General features: G+C 44.1%; 1 protein-coding gene across 1 annotated transcript in view; it reads right to left on the bottom strand.

Annotated features, from left to right (window-relative positions):
- Positions 1–17,630, bottom strand: part of SEMA3G (semaphorin 3G) — a 97,927-nt gene extending 80,297 nt beyond the window's left edge. The window contains exon 1 of the mRNA XM_063121131.1: positions 17,506–17,630. Within this exon, the coding sequence (XP_062977201.1) occupies positions 17,506–17,626 (121 nt within the window). The 5' untranslated portion in view covers positions 17,627–17,630. The remainder of the gene's footprint in view (positions 1–17,505) is intronic.
- Between the last annotated feature and the right edge of the window lie 1,673 nt (positions 17,631–19,303).

Raw genomic sequence — 19,303 nt, 5'->3', positions numbered from 1 at the left:
ATGAGGTGGCTCACAGGAGATACCTGTGAGAGCTGCATGTCGCCCATGGGCCACTGTTTGCCCACCTCTGAACTAGGGCTTCGCAATCTGGTTGTGCCACACCTAACAAGAAGTATATCTGGCAGTACATGTTGTAGCATGGAATGCCTCTGCTCATTGTTTCAGCCAGCCAAGTGTACCTTCTTTCGGGATACTTTGTTCCATGGGTCTTCATTTCCCCACCTCAACTAAACAGCCAGCATTCCATGATCACTGAGCATGCTTTATTGAGCAGTTTTTGTGTTCCGCCCGCCCCCCTTTAGGGTTCTCCCCCCCTCCTAATTTTTGTTTGTTTGTATTTCTGCAAACCTTGGGGTTATCCCAAACCTCCCTCTTGTGCATAGATGGTGCCATTTTGTTTACCAAAGGTCAACTGCCTGACTGCAGCAGATGAAATTTCTGAACACTTTTGAAAGGCAGCCCCATTAAGTGCATGTTACAGGAACAGCACAGTATGAACCTCGGAGATGTTCATAGGCCAAACTGTAAATCAGCATTCTGTGGTTGAGTTTCAAGAACCCCACAACACTATTGCTTTGGTAGAGACGAAAACTCATTACCCTTTCCATACAGGGCCTGAATCTTCCGCACTGCTCTCTGTCCTGTTCACTACTATCAAAATAAGGCTCCATTTCTTCATCACCTAACTTACCAAGTGCAGCCCAGGATCTTTGCTGAGAGCTCCTCCATATACAGACAGCAGCACTGCTCCCCCCACCCTCTGAGCAGACCTGAGCAGCTAAGCAAAGAGCCCTTCTTACAGCTCAGTGGTGCTGTTGACAAATCCCTTCTGCAAAATCTCCGCTTGGCTTTTGACAAGGCCTCATGCTGCCCCTTTCCCTTCCATATTATTGTGTCACCATGGTACTTTAGGAAAAGACAGAAACCTGGCTCTGCTTAAACAGATTCTTTTCATCTCACAATATGACTATGAGCTGATCAGAGTCGGCTGCTGGCATCAACATTGCCAGAACAAGGGCCCCACATAGTCTGGGAAACTGTATAGGAATTGGTAAAGCAACCTCTCCTGAACGAATACTTTGTTTCATCCCTTGGAGATTGTTCCTCCTTTTTCGCTGCCGAGAAACTCCATGAAGATTACAGATACATCCTCCCACAAATGTTATTGTTGGAAAGGCAGAGCTGCATTAGCCCAAACAGGATTGGGGTGGGTGGGTTCAAGAAATAAATAAAAATGGTAGTGGGGAGGGAATCTCCCCTTTCCAAATTCAGGATCTCAAAAAGCAAAAAAATCTAAAGAAAAAGAACTTATAAAGATGCAATCCTATGCATCTTTAGACAGAAAAAAGGTCCTACAACTCCCAGATTCCCTCCAGCCAGCCATTCTGGCTGGGGCATGCTGGGAATTGTAGACCTTATTTCTGTATAAACATACATAGGATTGCACACTAAATCAGGGGTGGAGGGACTGTAGCCATTTCGATGTTGTTGAACTACAACTCCCAGCATTCCTCACCAGTGGCCAGGCTGACTGGGGCTGATGGATCCAACAAAATCTGGAAGGGCACAAGTTCCCCATCCTAGCTATGTAGGAGGCTCATGCAGACACTGGAGCACTGATGCAACATGCCAGGTACAATACAAAGGTTTAGGGAGTGAAGTACAAAGATGAAGTTGGATTGCAGCCAGGTGAAAATTCTAGAACAGCCTCCCCCACCTGGCACTTGCTAGATGCGTTAAACTCCAGCTCCTATTAGTCCGAGCCACCATGCCTATCATGTCTAAGGTAAGAATGATGGGACTTGTGGTCAAACACATCTAGAGGGTGCCCGGTTGGGGATGGTTGTTCTAGAGAAAATGTGTTCAAGCCTCATAGGATTAACCTGCAATCTTTTTATGAGGAGTTGCTAATTCAAGTTGGGATTCCTACAAGTCATTTGGAATAGAAGAAGTTACTCTGCCTACCTGGTATCAAGTATCTCAGAAGAATTCAGCATTCTGGAAACTAGAGAGCAGCACCACTTCAACCTCAAGTGCATGGGTGGAAGAGGTAACTGCTCTACCCCAATATACCCCTTTAAAAAAAAGCATGGTCTTTCCAGCTGTACATATGCTAAAAGTCTCCTTTCTGCACTTGTAAAAGGGTTGAATAAGGTCTTAGCTAGACCTAAGGTTTATCCTGGGGTCGTCCCTGCCTGCTCCCGGGATCCCCTGCGTGTCATTTACATGAACAAGGATGACCCCGAGACGATCCCGGGGTAAACCTTAGGTCTAGCTAAGGCCTAATTCAAATTGAATTCACCCTCTTTCTGTCAAAAGGCTTCGTATACAGTGCTGCATAGCCTGCCCTGAATATGACATTTTTGAATGGTATGTTCATATCACTGGCTCATTTGGAAAAAAAATAGGGCAGGCCATTTAGACCCAAGATGCTCTCTGACCTTCAGACTTAGGAACTTAGAAAGCTGCCTTATAGTGAGTCATCTAGCCTTGTATTGTTGATTCTGACTGGCAGCTGTTCTCCAGAGTTTCAGACAGAATCTAGCCTGAAAACTATCTGGAGATGCCTAGGGTTGAAGCTGGAACCATTTGAATGCAAAACAACTGCTCTCCCACTGAGCTGCGGTCCAGGTGACTCAAAGCCAGTGTCATACAAGGGCTCAACAACTCTGCCCTTCCAACTGCTGGTTTTAGTTTTGCGCCACTAAGGATGGAGCTCTCAGTTTCCCAAGAGGCACCATGCTGTACAGCACACATTAAAATTTGGAACAATCAAAGCAGAACTTTGGAAGAGGTTTGGTTTTTTGTTTTTACTTTCCAAGTCAGGAGTTTAAATATCGATAAATCTTACATATAGGAGAAAAAGATTAATTTTAGACTGGAGGGTTGACCTTTCCAAAAACTCATTTTTAATGTCCATGTCTGGCAAAGGCTAGTATAAAACCTATTTGCCTCTCTACAGGAAAGAAATCTTGGCTGTGTCTGCCCTGAGCAGCTGTTTCCTTCACAGCAGATAAGTGTCAATGAGCCTTAAGAAGACCACTCACAAACACGCTTCAATTCCCTGTGGGGAAACAGGCTGTGGTTGCTTTGTGCACAGAGAGGAGTGGGGAGACGACAATGCTGCACAGGCCGGCCCCCCACATCTACACCTACACCCCTCCTCACTCATGGAAATTCTCAAGGGATAATGCTCAAGGAAAGAATAGTGCGAAATTGTGGGCACTTGGAGCATAATTCTAGCTTCTCCCCTTTAAATGCTTAAGCATTGCAAACATTGGAATTTGCATGACTTCGGATGCTGGGAACTTGTCAGACAAAAGAAAATTGGCTCTGGACAGCAGCTGGTTGTACGTGGTTTTACAAAATGAAACCCCAAAAGTTAAAGAATTAGGGGGTTGCATTGGCATCCAACCTACAGCTGAGAGGAATATGACATTTTTCGATGTCCAAAGGTGGGTTTACTCCATACTAGATGCTGCATATAGGGCCCAAGTGATCTCTTTCTTTCTATCTCTCTGGGGATGTCCATATGCAGGGAAAGCCCCACGGTAGCTGAGGATCTGCGCTCCATTAGTTACATGACACAGCTTCGCAGCCATCACAGGGCTTTCCCACGAAGCTGCACATTGAAAAAGTCAGGGATTTACCCCAACTTTTTCCATGGGAGCGACGTCAGTATAGCTCTTCCGCTGTCTGACGTCGCTCTGGGGCCAATCTCGGGGTGGTCCCTGGTGGAAGGTGAGTGGCGATTAGTCACCTTCCATCAGGAAGAGGGCAGGGGTGGTTTCAGTACGTGGATGCCTACTGGAAACCCCATGCTCCCTCCTTGGCATTGGGATTACCTAACACCACCCCAGGAGAGGAAAACTGCAGAGTTTTGGAGGGAGGTGGACCACCGCTTTAAAACTTTAATCGTCTGGTTTATCACCACAACATTTATTAACTCTGCGGTTGAGCAAAGCAAGATTTAATTAGACAGCACCTACATGACACTGAACGACAGAACAATTTGGCCACTATAAGAAAATTTGTCCATGGTATGACTACTTTCCATCTGGTCTTTTTGACACATTGGCATCTTAAAACTTAACTATTTTAAAATACAGATGAGCTTTCACTTATGCAAGACTGAATATACTGCCATCAGCTGTACTTGAGGGCCAACTTAAAAGAATCCCATTGGAAAACCGCATAGGCCCATGTGGAGATGGCAGTATCGAAACAGTAGCTCATGTATTATTATTTTGTACTTTTTACAGAGACTTTTGGAAAGAGGTGATCACTCCACTACTGTTATCTATTCCAGGGCAGTCAGTTATTGCTTCTGTGTCTTTTCTTCTTGCAGACCAAAGTAAGCAGGTGACAGCAAAAACTGCAAAAAATTTAGCAGGTGCTATCAAAATAAGATCTAGCATTTTATCAGAGTCCTAATTTCTCACAATTCCTTTGACTAAACAGAAGTTTATTTGTTTGATTTACTTATTTTCTTTGTGAACCGCCCAGAGAGCTTCAGCTATTGGGCAGTATAAAAATGTAATAAATAAATAAATAAATAAATAAATAAAATTATTCTTATTTTATGTGTAAAGACTTGTATTAAGTTTGGAATTTGTATTTCGTTTATTTAACTTTCTGGGGGCTACACGTCAGTGGTGGGCAATGCCAAAGCCACATATCCCCCACTCCATTCTCTAATATATTAGGAAAGTTGAAGCAGTTGTGCGGCATGAGATCAGGGAATGGTGGGAAGAAAATTGTGAGTTGTGTGTTTTACAACTGAAGAAACACTCATGGCCATCTAAAGGTGGCAGGATGTAAAAACTTTAAGATCAGGGTGTAAAATTAGCTATTTATTTATTTAATTGGTTAGTTATAGGATATGTTCTTATCAATTTGGAGAACTGGAAAGGTCTATATGGGTAAGATTAAGGAATCATAAGATTGAGGACATGAAAGCAATAACACCTCCTGCTTGTGTTCCCCATTAAGAGAGCTTCGGCTGTGGGGTGGTACAAATCATCATCATCATCATCAGGTATTCAGAGGCATACTGCCTCCGATACTGGATGTAATATGTAGCAGGTACACTGGCTTGATTGGTTAATTCCAAACACTGGAATTATGCCCATTAGGTATTCCTCACAAGTAGGTACAGGTTTAGGAACAGCTTAATAAAATAGCTGCCTTACATGATGAGCACAAACGGCCATTAAAAAGCAGTCAGTGTCAAAAGGTCACCAAAGACTCAGCAAAAGGCCTATTCCATATTTTACCCTGTACTCAACTACAGTGGTAGACAGTGTCAAACCTGAGCACATATGCTCAGTTGTCTATTGATGTCATTGTAATGAGCTATTGGACAGACTGTTCAGCCACGTGGCTCATTAAGTAATGTGATTTGAACTAGTTACTATTGAGCCTAACCTACCTCACAACCTTGCTTTGTGTATATAAAATGGGGAAAACCCCATATCTGCAATCCTGAGCTCCTTGAAGAAATTGAGGGACACAAGGGTTTTCAACAAACAGTGGAATCTAGATACATTAGAATCAGGGCTAGCTATACCATGAGGTACGATGAGGTAACTACCTCACTCAACAGATTTTAGTCTCCATCTGCAACCAAGTGCAACAACATTATATTGTGTGAAATATCAGTTTTGGATTCCCAAATCACGATTTTAGTGTATTTAAGGTGATGGAGATGGAGCGGAATGCAAATACCCTCCTTGCTCATCTTCCAACCTCCCTTCACAGGAAGAAGGGGAAAACACACTTGTCTCTTTACCAGATGCAGAATGCCTGTACTGGGAATAAAAAATATGATCTAACTATGGCCTACAAGAGCAATGTGAGGCCCTCCTAAGTACAGCTTGAGGGGAGAGAGGGATGCTTAGCAGGTTTCACTTGATGCAATAACTTCCGCAGATAGTGAGTTTCCATAGTGAGTTGGAACAATAAAGCTTTGTTAGTACTACTACTATTACTAGAAAACAAGCATGTAGCTTAGGTGTCATGTGCAAACAAACAAACCAAGAAGTCCCCACCACGCAAACATAGCTGCTCTTATCAGGGTAAGCACACGACTTCCTTATGTGCACACTGTGAAGGAAGCTGTGAAAATGTGAGGCAACTTAGCTGCTCTTGGAAGGTGGAAAACAACATCCAGAAATGCTCGCAAGAGCTCCAAAGGGTGGGGCAGAATTTTGCTTCTTTCCAGTTAATCCTGCCTCTTGATGCCTTGGCACCTCCTCAGACGGACAGCTCTTGCTCTTTGAAGATGCTGTCCTCCCTCCCTATACCACCCAATCACAGGATCTCAATACACAAATCCTGATCCCAATCCCTTCGTTTCTGCCACCTCCCTTAGTTTCAAGCTGCCTCCTGCCACTCCACACATGCATCCTTGACGACTGCAGCGGCTCTCTTACGCAGCCAGGCTCTGTGCCTGCTTCTCTCTGCCATGGTGTTGCTGTTGTGATCACAGCTTTTATGCTTTAGTTACCCATATTTTGAGTAGGGACGGACAACCTCACATGTGTGAAAAGAATGAGTCAGCTCTTTGGATGACACAATCAGCTTGGAAACCGTGAGACAACACAGTTGGTTTGCAAACCATCATCAGATTTTAAAATAACAAGATTTGTTCACTTGTATTTGTATTCTGAATCTTGGAGGAGGTTGTTTAAAAAGAAAAGAAAAGATTACAATATAATATTTTGCTTTAAACCCAAACCAGGCTCATATTGTTAAAGGGTATGGCAACTTTCAAGCCATGCAAGCAGAATGGGGAGTAGATTTAGACACTGGCTGCATTCAGATGATCACCGGGGGAAACAACTCAATATGGGCGCTTTCTCCTGCATGTGCTGTTCACACAACTGGCATTTCCCTAATTACCCACACCGTGTCACGGGATGCTGTGTCATCCGAACCTAGCACATGGTGTGGGAGGGGTGGCTTCTTACCCACCCACAACCCCTACTGTAAGCCATGAATTGTAGGGTAGATAAGAAGCTCCCACTGCACCACACACCAGTTTCGGACACGGCAACCCATAGCACGGATAATTCGGGAAAGGCTGATCACGCATTTGGCACGGGCACAGGGCCAGAGGAAACAACCCACACTGCATTGTTTCCCCTACTCATCATCCAAACCCAGTCACTATGTATCTATTGCAGGGGACAGTACCTAAGGTTCACAGGCCAAATCTGGCCTGCCTCGGGTCCCAATCCTGCTCTCTGGGATCTCCTAGATTCCCATGCCCCATTCCCACAGCAAGGGAGAGGCATAAAAGGAAATCTGGCACTGGTGACATTTGCAACAGGCCTGGGCCTTCTGTCATCTTCCACAAGGCCTGCTATGGGGAGCTGCGAGCCTGACTGTGGGAGTCTCATACTTGACAAATAAACCACAGCACAAAAGGATGAGCTGTTTAAAAATAAACTACAAGGGAAAGGAAGCGGCGAGGGTGAGAGGTGAGCGAGACACTTCAGTCTGTCAAGGGAGAAAGATGAGGATGTTTTGGTCCTGCTTCTTTGAAACAAGGGGGAGGTGTTGGGAGGTCGCCTTGAATGTGAGATGTGATAAACTGTGGTCCGCAAAGCACCTCCCCAAACTCAGCCACTCACAGCCACAGTGTGAGTTCTGGCACAGGCCTTCCCATAGCAGAACACTGGAGAGATTCAAGACTGAACTGGATTTGTGCCCATGGCCTGATGCCCCCCAATTCCTGCACAGCTTGACTTGGTATTGTGGCTGTTTATGGCTCCAGACGACAGGTGCTGCCTCTGCTTCTTACTGCTTGGCTATCTCCCAGAATTCTGAGGGCCATCCAGCAGTCAATGAACAAGTGTGTGATGTAGAAAATGGCTTACAAGGATTACTATTTTAATACACAGATAGGCATTTATCAACACTCCAGAAGGTGGTTAGCTGAAGATGTGTCTTTGCAATTCGTGCAACAGGGAGGTCCAAAAGTGATCTTAGTCCTAGAGAAACTTGATTTGTGCATCAGTTCTGACCTGGCTGGATTCCCTCCTCCCCCAGTGAAGTGAGAAAACGGTGCAGAAACCTCTGGGACATACTCTCACTTTGTACATCTTGCCCCCTCCACGTATGTCCCTCCATGGTGAGCAAGCACAGCTTTAGAACTCATGGCTCAGCCTTGGGCCTACCTCAAGATGGCAGCTGTTATATTTGAGGGTAAGCACATAAGTCTGCCCCCTCCTCACCTTTAAAAAAAGAAAAGAAGAGATAAGCAGCCTGGCTATAGCACTTAGACGCATTTCAACAAGAAAATGGATTATGCCACCACAAAACAAACACTGTAAATTGCCATTCACCGAAAATTTTGATTCTTGCTTATGACACAGTCCCGCACCAACTGGTAAGCAATGCTTTTGCCTGTTCCCAACATGGCTCACATTTTTCTCCCCCTTCTATGCTTTCTGCTGGCCAGGATTAGAAGAATTCAAAACAAGGACATCATGCTCGCAAATGATGGGGATGGGTAAGGGAGGGTTTAACAACTCTATGAATTAACCCAGATTGCAGCGGGCTATAAGAGGACAGCATGTAGAAACAAGATGCTCCGTATCAGAGGTGCCTGCAGTAATTTATTAAATGGATTAGAATTTTAACCCTCCCTTCTGTGTCCCGAATGATGACAAATGGAATTCTTTCAAGTTTCTTTTGTTTGCAGCCGAGCATAAGGCAGGGCTGTCCTCTATCTTTCTTGATGTTTGATTTGTGCTTGAAACCCTTGCCATGTGCAATTAGACAGAGACATTTATAGTTCTATGCATGAGCAGGTTGAATATAAATCCGCTTTATACGCAATGACTTGTTATTTATCAGTAGTTTAGGGCTTCTATGCTGAAATTAATAAGATGGATGATGTGGGCATGTCATGTCATGTAGTGGCTTCTTTTTGTTTGGAAGTCATAGCTTGTATAAATTCTGTTCTTGAAAAATCTGTGATAATTGCAGATACTCATGCACTTTTAAATTGTATACTTCTGATATGGGGGTTAACAGATGGACAGCAAAGTGGACTTTGAGAGCTCCTTGAGAGTTGCAGAGAGACTCACCCTTCAAGCCCACCATTTATCACCATTTATCTGAAGACCTTACTGTTCTTACTACATTTGAACATATATCCTACAGTCATCAATTTCATATGGATGTTTATTTAGATATATGAATGTATTAATATAATAGCATATATTTGCTCCCTCATGCAGTTGGGGAGACAGAAAATGTAACATCCTTTAAACGCCTCCTGAAAACACATCTTTTCATACAGGCCTTCCCTGGGCTGTAATTGCTGCTGGGTTTATTTTGGTTTTACATGGTATTTTTAAACTTTTAAAGCGTTATATTATGTTTTGATTTGCTGTATTTTGCAGTTTAAATTGTGAACTGCCCAGACAGCCTCGACTATTGGGAAGTATAAAAATGTAATAAATAAATAAATAATTAAATGTATAGAAGTGTCACATCCCTTTTTCACTTTTTTCTTCTTTTATTAACAATGTTGCAAACAATTATTGTGAATGGATATGTTTTATGCCACGTTCTTCTTTTTTCTTCTTTGTTGCTCCCCCTACCCCATTTCTTTTCATTTCTGTTATATTTGCATTTTAAAGGTACCTACAATGATAAAAAAAACTCCAGCAAGAGAGCCAAACCACAATCTACAAGGAAAACCAAAACCACACAAACACAAATCCCCAAGTGTCCCATTCATCCATCATTGGCATAGCAGACTCCAGGCCATTGGTGCCAACAGCTTAATGATCATATCCTGTTGCTTTCAGAGTATTCCAGCATCATCTTGATTGGACACCACACCTCATCCAAGCCTTGGGATTTAGACTTTAACATTATGGATCCTGAGTGTGTTCAGCCAAGAACTACAGCAGGATAAACATGATGCAATCACAGCATTCTGAAAGCAGATACTGAAGATGTGTGTAGAAGATACCACTTGCCAGCCTAGATATAGTATTGAGAGGGAGCCCAACTTTGGTCACCACCCAATCAGGTTTCCAAAACATTACGTGGAAGTAGAATGCTTAAGATGCATGCAGGTGGACACATGTTTAAGTGGTGAGCCTGCTTTGGAAGTGAACTCACCACATTCTGGCAGACACTTTTCTCTCCCCAGGTAAAGCTCTGTAAAAACTACTTCTGCTAGTTTGCACCAGAAGCCAGCAGCACTTAGCACTGAAGTTGAAGTGGTGTAACTACCCAGAAGCAGGGCCTTACGGCTGGGTGAGCTGGGCACCAAGCTGAGGGGAGTGCCAAGCTGAGCTGGTGGGCTCTGTTTTTTTAATGAACTGCCTGCAGTGAGCTAGAGTGACAAAAAGCAAGTGTCTGTAACCTTTCATATAGGTTGTTTGAGTACTAACTACAAAAATTATCTTCTTTCATTTGGCTTTAATGTATGTTCCTATTTCAATTTCCACTTCGATGTCAGGTAGCACTTCAAATACTGTAAACACTATAAGCACTATGTAAATAATATAAGAAAGCTATAAGATGTCAGCTCGATAAATGCTTACCAAAAGAAAGGAATTGCTGGGGGGGGGGGGGAGGGAGGGAATGTAAGTAAAACTTGTGATAGTGCACTGCCACTGTTCAGAATGTGGCTTTTTTAATTTGGGCTTGTCCAAACAGTAGCACAGAGGCTGACAGATCAAGGTTTTGAGCAATGTCATTCTCAATGAATATCATACCTGCATCAGGCCCCATAAATCCTCTGTGTGGCCCTGCAAAACAGACTATGCAGGTGGGGTGAGAGGGCACCAAAAGCACTCAACACTCAGGGCATGATTCATCCCAGGGCCGTCCCTTCCTGGAAGTTAAACCAATAAAACCTAATTGCTATTTTTATTCTATCAATATTATGTTCTCCTGGGAAACAGAACCTATTTTAATCAAAATGGATTTCAAATTTTATTTTTATTTTATTTTTAATCACAAAAAACAAACCTTCCAGTCCTTCATTGAAATAAGGCTGGCATCATAGGGAAAAACAGTTGGTTAGAACTGGACACAAGCTATCCTGCAAAATGTTGTTAGCGGTTATTACTACACCTCTATCATGAAATGAACAGAAGACTGAATCTTTGGGGAATGCACACTAGATGTCAACATGGGAGGGAGATATTTTAATTGGGGCTGTGGCCACTTTTGAATCCGCTTCCCATTCTAGTAAGTCACATGGGAAGCAGATTCAAGTATTACTACAGTCACGTACAGAGGTTTTCAGTAGCAGCCTCACCACTGAGGTAATGTTTGAATTAATGTTAAATTGAATCTAAGGCTTGCAAAAAACTTAACAAATGCCTGTTGCCAGACTGAAAAAATGGTGTTCTTCCCAAAGTTTTTCCAGACCTAATCCACAGTGGTGGGCATTCTTTTTCCTTTTGAGATCTGTGGTGGATCTAAGTAACAGATGGGCACAATTGTGAATGTCATTTTGTATATGAGATCCAGAGTGGCATGTGGCTGAGGAGAGTGTCAGGATTCTCCTAAACTGCACCAATCCTCCATTCAGAAGTCCAGTGAATCTCGTGGCTGCCTCCTCCTTGGCTTCCTATTCGAGAAACAGTAGGAGGTGCAGACACAGCCCAACCATACTCTTATTTTAAAAAGGGCTTTTTATTTTTATTAAATTTTCAGCTAATGCAGTCCATGGATCAACACCAGAATATTTGTGGGTTCCATTCCTTGCCCTGGAATCTCCTCTCCTTGGCATTCCCTCAGACCCTAATAGACTTCTTTTGGGGTCGAAGTCTGCTGCTGAATTCCACATCCATGAAGAAGTCTTGTGTCACATTAAACATAAGTCTCTTTCTGTATGTTTGTGGCAACAGAGATGAACATGGCTGCCCCTCTGGAATTCCATGCCCATTGTTATGTTGAGCTACTCATTCACATTCTTAGGCACTGCTCCAAATGCCTTGATTATCACCGGAATAATTTGTGGTCCTGTTTTCAGTAATAGCTCCCATTAATGTTTCTGAGAGCATTCATGGGCTGCCATTAGAATTACAGGTACTCAGTTACAGAAACTGCCGGAGAAATATTGAAAGGGAAGCCATTTTAAATGCCAATTCTTGGCATTTATTAAAAAGGTCAGGACAAGGGCAGTTCTCAAACAAATTTCCCTAGCTTAAATCTGATTGAACATTTTCAGATTTATATTTCCCTTGTTTTGCCACACTCCCTACTATGGATGTCATCCGATAAAAGATTTGAGAAAACCAAGGTGCCATATACAGGCTATGACAAGTTAATGCTTGCATTATTGCCTTACATTTTTAAACTCGATTTGTTTTACTTTCCTGCTACATTGAGGCAAATGGCCTTGATGACTACAGAGTCCTTCCTTACGGGATGATTCCGCTGAGGATTCTATGTAAATGCAATCATTACCTTTCCCAGTTCCAAGGCTTTCAGATCGTTAGCTAGAACGTTCACATCAGGCTGGGCCTCAGCCAGTACCACATCTGTCCTCTGCATCAGTATTCAATCTAAGCCAGCATAAACCCAACTCTTCTGTTTTGTGTTTCCTGACTATTCCCCATTTCCTTTAGCCTGTTTGAGGTTAAGGAGACTTTGTTTGCTGGCCACAGACTCCCATTTTGCATACACTTGGATCTGGGAGCAATGAAAAGAATATCCAGTCAGAAAGCATTTTTTTTTGTCTAAATGTATGCAGCTGTTGCCTTAGCTTTAACAGCACCTCAATAGGATGCCATATGCCAAATTATTCACAAATATAAGCCTCTATATTCCCATGAGAATCCTATCTGAGGGGCTGCCTATATGCGGTGGCTGCATGGTGGCACTGCGCCGGGTGGAGCTTTCCCATGAAGCTGTGGATTTGAAAAGTCAGGACTTACCCCAACTTTCTCACTGGAGTGAGGCCAGTACAACGCATCCACCATCTAACCTCGCCTCGACAGAGGCATTCCTCGGTCGATGGCAACTCTTAATTGGTCATCTCCGCCAGGGCAGAGAGCAGGGGGTGGGCCCAGCAAGCTGAATGGCCGCCGGAAAGCCCACACCCTCTGCCTTGGGATTAGCCGCTGCCATCCCACAGCAGTGAAACTGCAGTGTTGTTATGGCAGGGCCTGGATTTTACTACTGGCTTCCATAGGAGCTAGTCAACAAAATAAGCACCTTCCCACTATGACTTTTTTGCCTATAGTTATTGCCCTTTATTCCAACTTTCCCCAACCTGGCACCCTCCAGGTGTGTTGGATTGCAACTCCCATAATTCCCACCCATTGACCATTCTGGCTGGGATTATAAGAATGGTAGGCCAACACATTTGGAAGTCGCCAGGTTGGGAAGGGCTGCTTTCTTCTTTCTTCTTACTACTTCCTGTTTTCATTTCAAGAATTTGAGGCACTAAAACTCTAACACCTTAAGACCAAGGAGGACCTCCATTCGCAAAAGAGAGTCATGGGGTTCCCGGCCATAATATTGACATCAAGTGACTTTGTGATACGAATTGCCCAAACTGCAATTCTCAAGCATCTCTGAGCACTCCTTTCTTAATGGAACACTGCCAAGCTTGCCATGCCAGGAAACACTAGGAATTGTTGTCCAGGAACTTTAAAGCACTCCTAACGCAGCCTTCAATCCAAGATAGATACAAAGGTTAATGGATATTATTAGGCCATTGCTCCCCCGTTCTCCGAGTGATGAAAACTGCTGGGGTGCAAGCTTTTTACCCAGGATTTGGTTTCCTTTGAAGGCATTCACTGGAAGCTTACCGCATTTTGTTTTGTTTTAATATTTGCATGTTCTTACAAATATACAGTTTGAACATGCCTGGAAATTCACACCATTAATACTCCAGCACACACAGCTCCCCCTCCCATTAAGTTTCTTGGAGGGCTTTTGGAACTCAGCCTGATCTTTTCTGAGACTCTCTCACCTGGACTGAATCTTCACACATCTTGAACTACCTCATCTCCATGGAAGATGGAGATGGATGGAAGAGCCCATCTATTAACAACATAGGCCCCTTCCAACTCTACTATTCTGTGATCTCTGTAGCAAAAGTTCCTTGGGTCTTTCTCTCCAATAACCTACTGGCCCCAGTAACCCACTTCTGGCCAAATCCCAATCTTAAACCAAGAATCACACGGCTGTAAAGGACCCCTCAGAGGTCATTTAGCCCAACCTTTCAAACTTATTAACAGTGTCATAACACATAGAAAAGGCATATGGCAAGAGACTTAGGAGAGATGCCTGTTTTCAGTAAAGGGAGGCAAATTCTCATCTTCCATACCATTCATTGGCCAAAGAAGGGGCAGCAGTGAAATGTCTGTCCATAACCATTTTCAAAGTGAAATGATAATAAGCAATGACAGAGCTCATAAACTTTGCTACTGCAGCATAATCAAATGCTGACCTGAAGGCTGCAGCTGCGTCCTGGCTCTTGCATATATACTTGGCGCCTCCTGCCATTGTCCTTAAAAGCCTCAGCCCTTTGTCTAGTCTCAGCAGCAAAATGATAAGCATCCCCCAATGCCAGAAAACGGCAACGTTTTCAATACAGCTGCAGCCATGACAACTCTCCCAACCAATCACTGACCTATTGCTTGTACTGCACATATTGTTGTACTATGGATCTGGCAATAATCAGCATGGAGCAATGGACCTTGCAGGTGAATGACGAGGTGGAGGGAATACCCTTAACATGGAACCTATTTGAGCTCATGTAACATTCCACTGAAGAAACAGCACACAGATGTGCAGAGCAGGCATTTCCATACATGCTTGAGCTTTAGCCGCTCCCAAGTTTGATTTCTGCGGACCTGGCAATGAGAACTGACATTATTCATAATGAGGGCAAGAGGGAGGTCATAGTAACCCATCTAATCCATATATTGGCGGTGTTCGCCCTGGCTGAGCCACTCTTGAGAGACGTCAGAGAACCTCCCAAGCATCTGTGACACCTGGAACATCTCCACTTGTTCCCCTTCACACCACCTGTTCTGAGATATGAACACCCTGCCTGCCCCCTCCGTCCTGTCCAAAGAAAACAGCCTTAACAGCTGAAACTAAACAGACTATAGTTGTTACAACCTTCTCCAGGGAACGTGGGGGGGGGGCACATAGCTCAGCAGCTGAGCACATGCTTTGCATGTAGAAGGTTCCTGATTCAACCCTTAATATCTCCAAAAGAAGCATCTCAGGTCGCAGGACAGGGAATAAGATCTCCACCTGAGGCCTTGGAGAACCACTGACACTCGGAGAAGATAATACTGGCTATAGATAAAGTAAGAGAGCCATTGGTTGAATCTCCCATGAGCTGAATTTAATGTTCTCTTGGTGACAAGGTTGTTGCTTATGTTGGTAAGTGTTTCTATAAGGAAGATTCCAATATTATTGTAATTTTTATTATAATTATTTATATAACCCACATTTTAGGATAACTCCTTACCAGACAGCTTACAAAATTCCAAAGCAATAAAAAACAGCACATAATTGGTAAATTTATTTATTTATTACATTTATATACCGCCCCATAGCTGAAGCTCTCTGGGCGGTTTACAAAAGGACAGTTTAATATAAAGCAGAACAGGTGAAAGGTTTTCTTAAAAATCATACATAAGAAGGAGGAAAAGAGTGGGGAATTGAGAGGGGGGGCTGTTAAGAAGACACCTTAAACCATAGTGGTTAAGGCTTTTTGTTAACAAAAAAGACTTAACCACTGTGGTTTGAAGTGTCTTCTGAATAGGGCGAGAGAGAGAGGGGGAGAGAGAGAAGCCTAAAACTGGTACTGGGAAATGTCATTTGCCCAACAAGTTTTGCCTCAGTGGAGACCTTGCTCAGGGGGCTCAAACTTAAATTTGTTGGGTTATTCTAGCAAGCTTGCCTCTTTTTCTCAATTTTGCTTCTTTAAATTCATGTCAGCACATCTAGATTAGAAGGATATATGCTGCCCTGATCATGGCACTTTTCTGAACTTTATAATATTGCAAATAGCAACAGCTTCCTGGGCTGCCCTACATGGAAGCATCCCATAAACAGTACCTCCACTTAAGTGGTGCCCATTTGCTTGGCCACCAGTGTGCCTGCATGCTCCTAAACTGCTGGCATAGGGATGCCATTCAGCGTGAACCAGTGCTTAACGTGACTGCATGAATTCCAGGTGTGCACTCGCAGGAACATGTGAGAGAAAACTGCATAGGTGTCTGTTACGCCACTAACGGTGACACAGAATTTATAACATCCCCACTGACAAAGGAAAGGCTCTGAGAAGCCAAATAAAGTAAACAGAAACTTACATCTAAACTCAGAATGAATTCCAGGGCAGCTTTCTAGCTGGTTCCTGCTGCTGTACTTTTACAGAAGTTTGCTATGCAGATATTAGCAAGTGATCATATTATCTCATGCTGTGAAAAGCTTCACCTGTTGATTTCTATGCATGAAGTTACTGCTGAAAGTACAAGGGTGGTCAGCAGCCCTGTTGAAGCTGCATGCACTTTTTGCATGCTTTTTGCTATGTGTGCTGCACTATACTTAAGTGTGTTACTAGAATTCAGATATGTGCTTGCCTGAGTGGTGGAAGACCGCACACAGAGGAGGAAATGTGCGTTTTGACATGTAAAAACTGCACACAACTACACCCAGTCCCATGTGATTGTCTCACACCCCCACATTACTTCATTCACACAACCTTTACATTCTTGATCCCTATGACACTCACACTCATACAAAGCCAGCCAAGTGTGACTTCTCATCCGATGCCAAGATATCTCACCTGCCATCCTAGCTCCTATAGTTTCTTACCCTACTCAGGAAAAAAAGTCACTACCAGAGCTGTTCAGTGGGTTCTGTCACAATACACACACACACACACCACCTCTTTTAAGAATTTGGAAGTTAGTCCAAAAAAGCTCCATTTGGGATCTGGGGGCCAATAATGAATCTAGCAAGCTTTTAGCAAAATGTGAGCCTGAAGTTTTCCCAGCCTGAAACATGCAAACTGTTAGTGTATTCCAGAAGATAAAATGTTAGACTGGTGCCATTTATCAGAATAAGAAGTACCTATCTGAACCTCTCTTGCACTTATTCGTGCTTCAGGTGAATAATCAATGCACAACATAAAGAATAAACAATGCACAATATTAGATCAACACGACATACATTCCGGACAAAGCTATGTTCATATTCTTATTATGGAGCAACTTCAGCAAAGCACTCCCAAACATGCCATTGAAGTTTCACGTGTGTGGGAAACGAGGGTTCAAAACCCAATTCTTCCCTGGACTCACTGGCCCTGAAGGGCAACTCACTCAAGTTGCACTTGCTCAACCTCAGTTCCGCACCTATGAAATGAGAACACACTGTGGACCTACCTGCAAAGATGATTGTAAGGCTCAAGAAGAGAAGGGTCGAAGAGCATGAACAGAAGGAGGAAGTGCTTACTGCTAAAAGAGGGTCATCCTTCATAGGGATTACCTTTATAGGAGAGCCGAAGTCGGGGCACGTTGCCCTTGGTGGCATCGCAGTGGGCAGAGAGATTCCAGGTGAGCCACAACCAAGTCACCAGCCCAGCAGAGATGTATCCACCGCGCTTCATGGTCACTCACTTGCCTTGTCCTGCCCTGGTTCTTGCCCTGCCCTGGCAGGGACCCCCACCCTTTGTCCCCAAAACTTCTGTGGGGCTACCCCAAGTCCCCCTCTCCAGTCCAGCCTTTTCAGGGGTACACTCCGGCTGGCCGGGGTGGCTCACACACACAGCCTGCTGCTCTTTCTCCCTCTCAGTTAACAGACGCAGCTTGCCCACAGGAGCTCAGCCCGCCGCGTCTCAGCCTACTGCAAAGTTTGATACAGACAGGGCTCCACCCAGCTTCTCGCAAGGAGATTGCCACAGACCAAGAGCTGAGGCGGGAAAGGGCGAGGGAGGCCGGGCCCGCCTTCAAGGACTTCCCGGCAGCTGCACGCGCCTGCTGCCGCTGAGCTGTCCAGTGCAGGCTCCCCATGAACGAGCTACCCTCAGGGTGGCGGGTTGTTGTGGCTGTGGCTGAGCGTGTGTGGCTGAGAGAAAGAGAGAGAGAGAGAGAGAGAGAGAGAGTTGTGTGTGATAGGCCTCTCAGTTCTGCCCACCCTCTCTCCCGTGGAGCTGGAAAGGTGACCACAAAAGCTAAATTTCTCCCTGTTGGAATTCCACCGACTGATTCCCATCCATTTACATTGAAGGGGGATGGAGCTGATCCTTGCCAATAGAGTGCAATGAAACCCACACACCCCAAGGCAGTGGGTCTAATCTCCTGGAATATTTTCCTCCTGACCTCCTCTCCATGCCTCCAACACTTTTTCCACCCCCAAAAATGTGCTTCCCACTCGGCCCACCCCTTTTAAAGAATATTGATCAGGACTCCAGCCAAATGGAAAGACTCAGAAAAGTCCTTCAAGTTCTCCTTGCTGCCAAATGTCCATCTGAACTTCTGAACTGCCCCATACCTGCTCACTTTTGTTTCGCTGCACTGATAACATTTTATGCATACCTTGCTTTGGCACCAAAAGAGCGCAGTGAAACCTGTGTTAATATTGGCTCGCTTTGGAAATCCCAAACAATAGTTTTTTAGGTCTGACCATTCTGGTGGCCACAACAGAACAATAGAATGGAAGAACAGAAAAGACCCATGAGGGCTGTACTCAAATATAGTAGGTTCGGGTGACTTGCGGCCTTCCAGATATTTATTGCAGTGCTGCTCCCATCAGTCATAGCCAGTTCAGCCAATGGTGGGGGTGGGTGGGTGTTGCAGTCGTACAATATCTGGAGGGCCAGAAGTTGTCCGCCCTTGCTATTTACTGAACACACTGTGCCTTACTTCTGGGTAACCATCAATAGAGTGGGCTTGATGTAAACTGCCTTGTGTGCTATATTTTTTTCAGAGGGAAAGGTGGTACTGAAATGTTAATAATAATAATCCAGATCCATCCAGACTAATATTTTTTCTCTGACATTAGCCAAACCCAGCTGTGTCTCAAAATATTATAGCAACATGGGTTTCTAACAGAATACTCCATTCCATCCTCCTGCCCAGCCTGTAGAAGTATTAGAATTGCTCTACTTTGGACCAGCTTGAAGTCTCTGGACCATCTTCAGAGGCAGTACCATGTATATAATCAATTAAATTAGAAGCTACCAGAATATGGATAAGTCTAACTAGGCTGGTTCTGTCCAGACAGAGTCAAAGTTGATATATCAGCTTAAGCTGATAAAAGGTGCTCTGAGCTACCATGGCCACCT

This window comes from Elgaria multicarinata, chromosome 3, assembly GCF_023053635.1.
Source record: "Elgaria multicarinata webbii isolate HBS135686 ecotype San Diego chromosome 3, rElgMul1.1.pri, whole genome shotgun sequence".
In the NCBI taxonomy this organism is placed as follows: Eukaryota; Metazoa; Chordata; class Lepidosauria; order Squamata; family Anguidae; genus Elgaria; species Elgaria multicarinata.
Note: the sequence above shows the minus strand (reverse complement) of the source record. Positions and strands in the feature narration are given on the sequence as shown.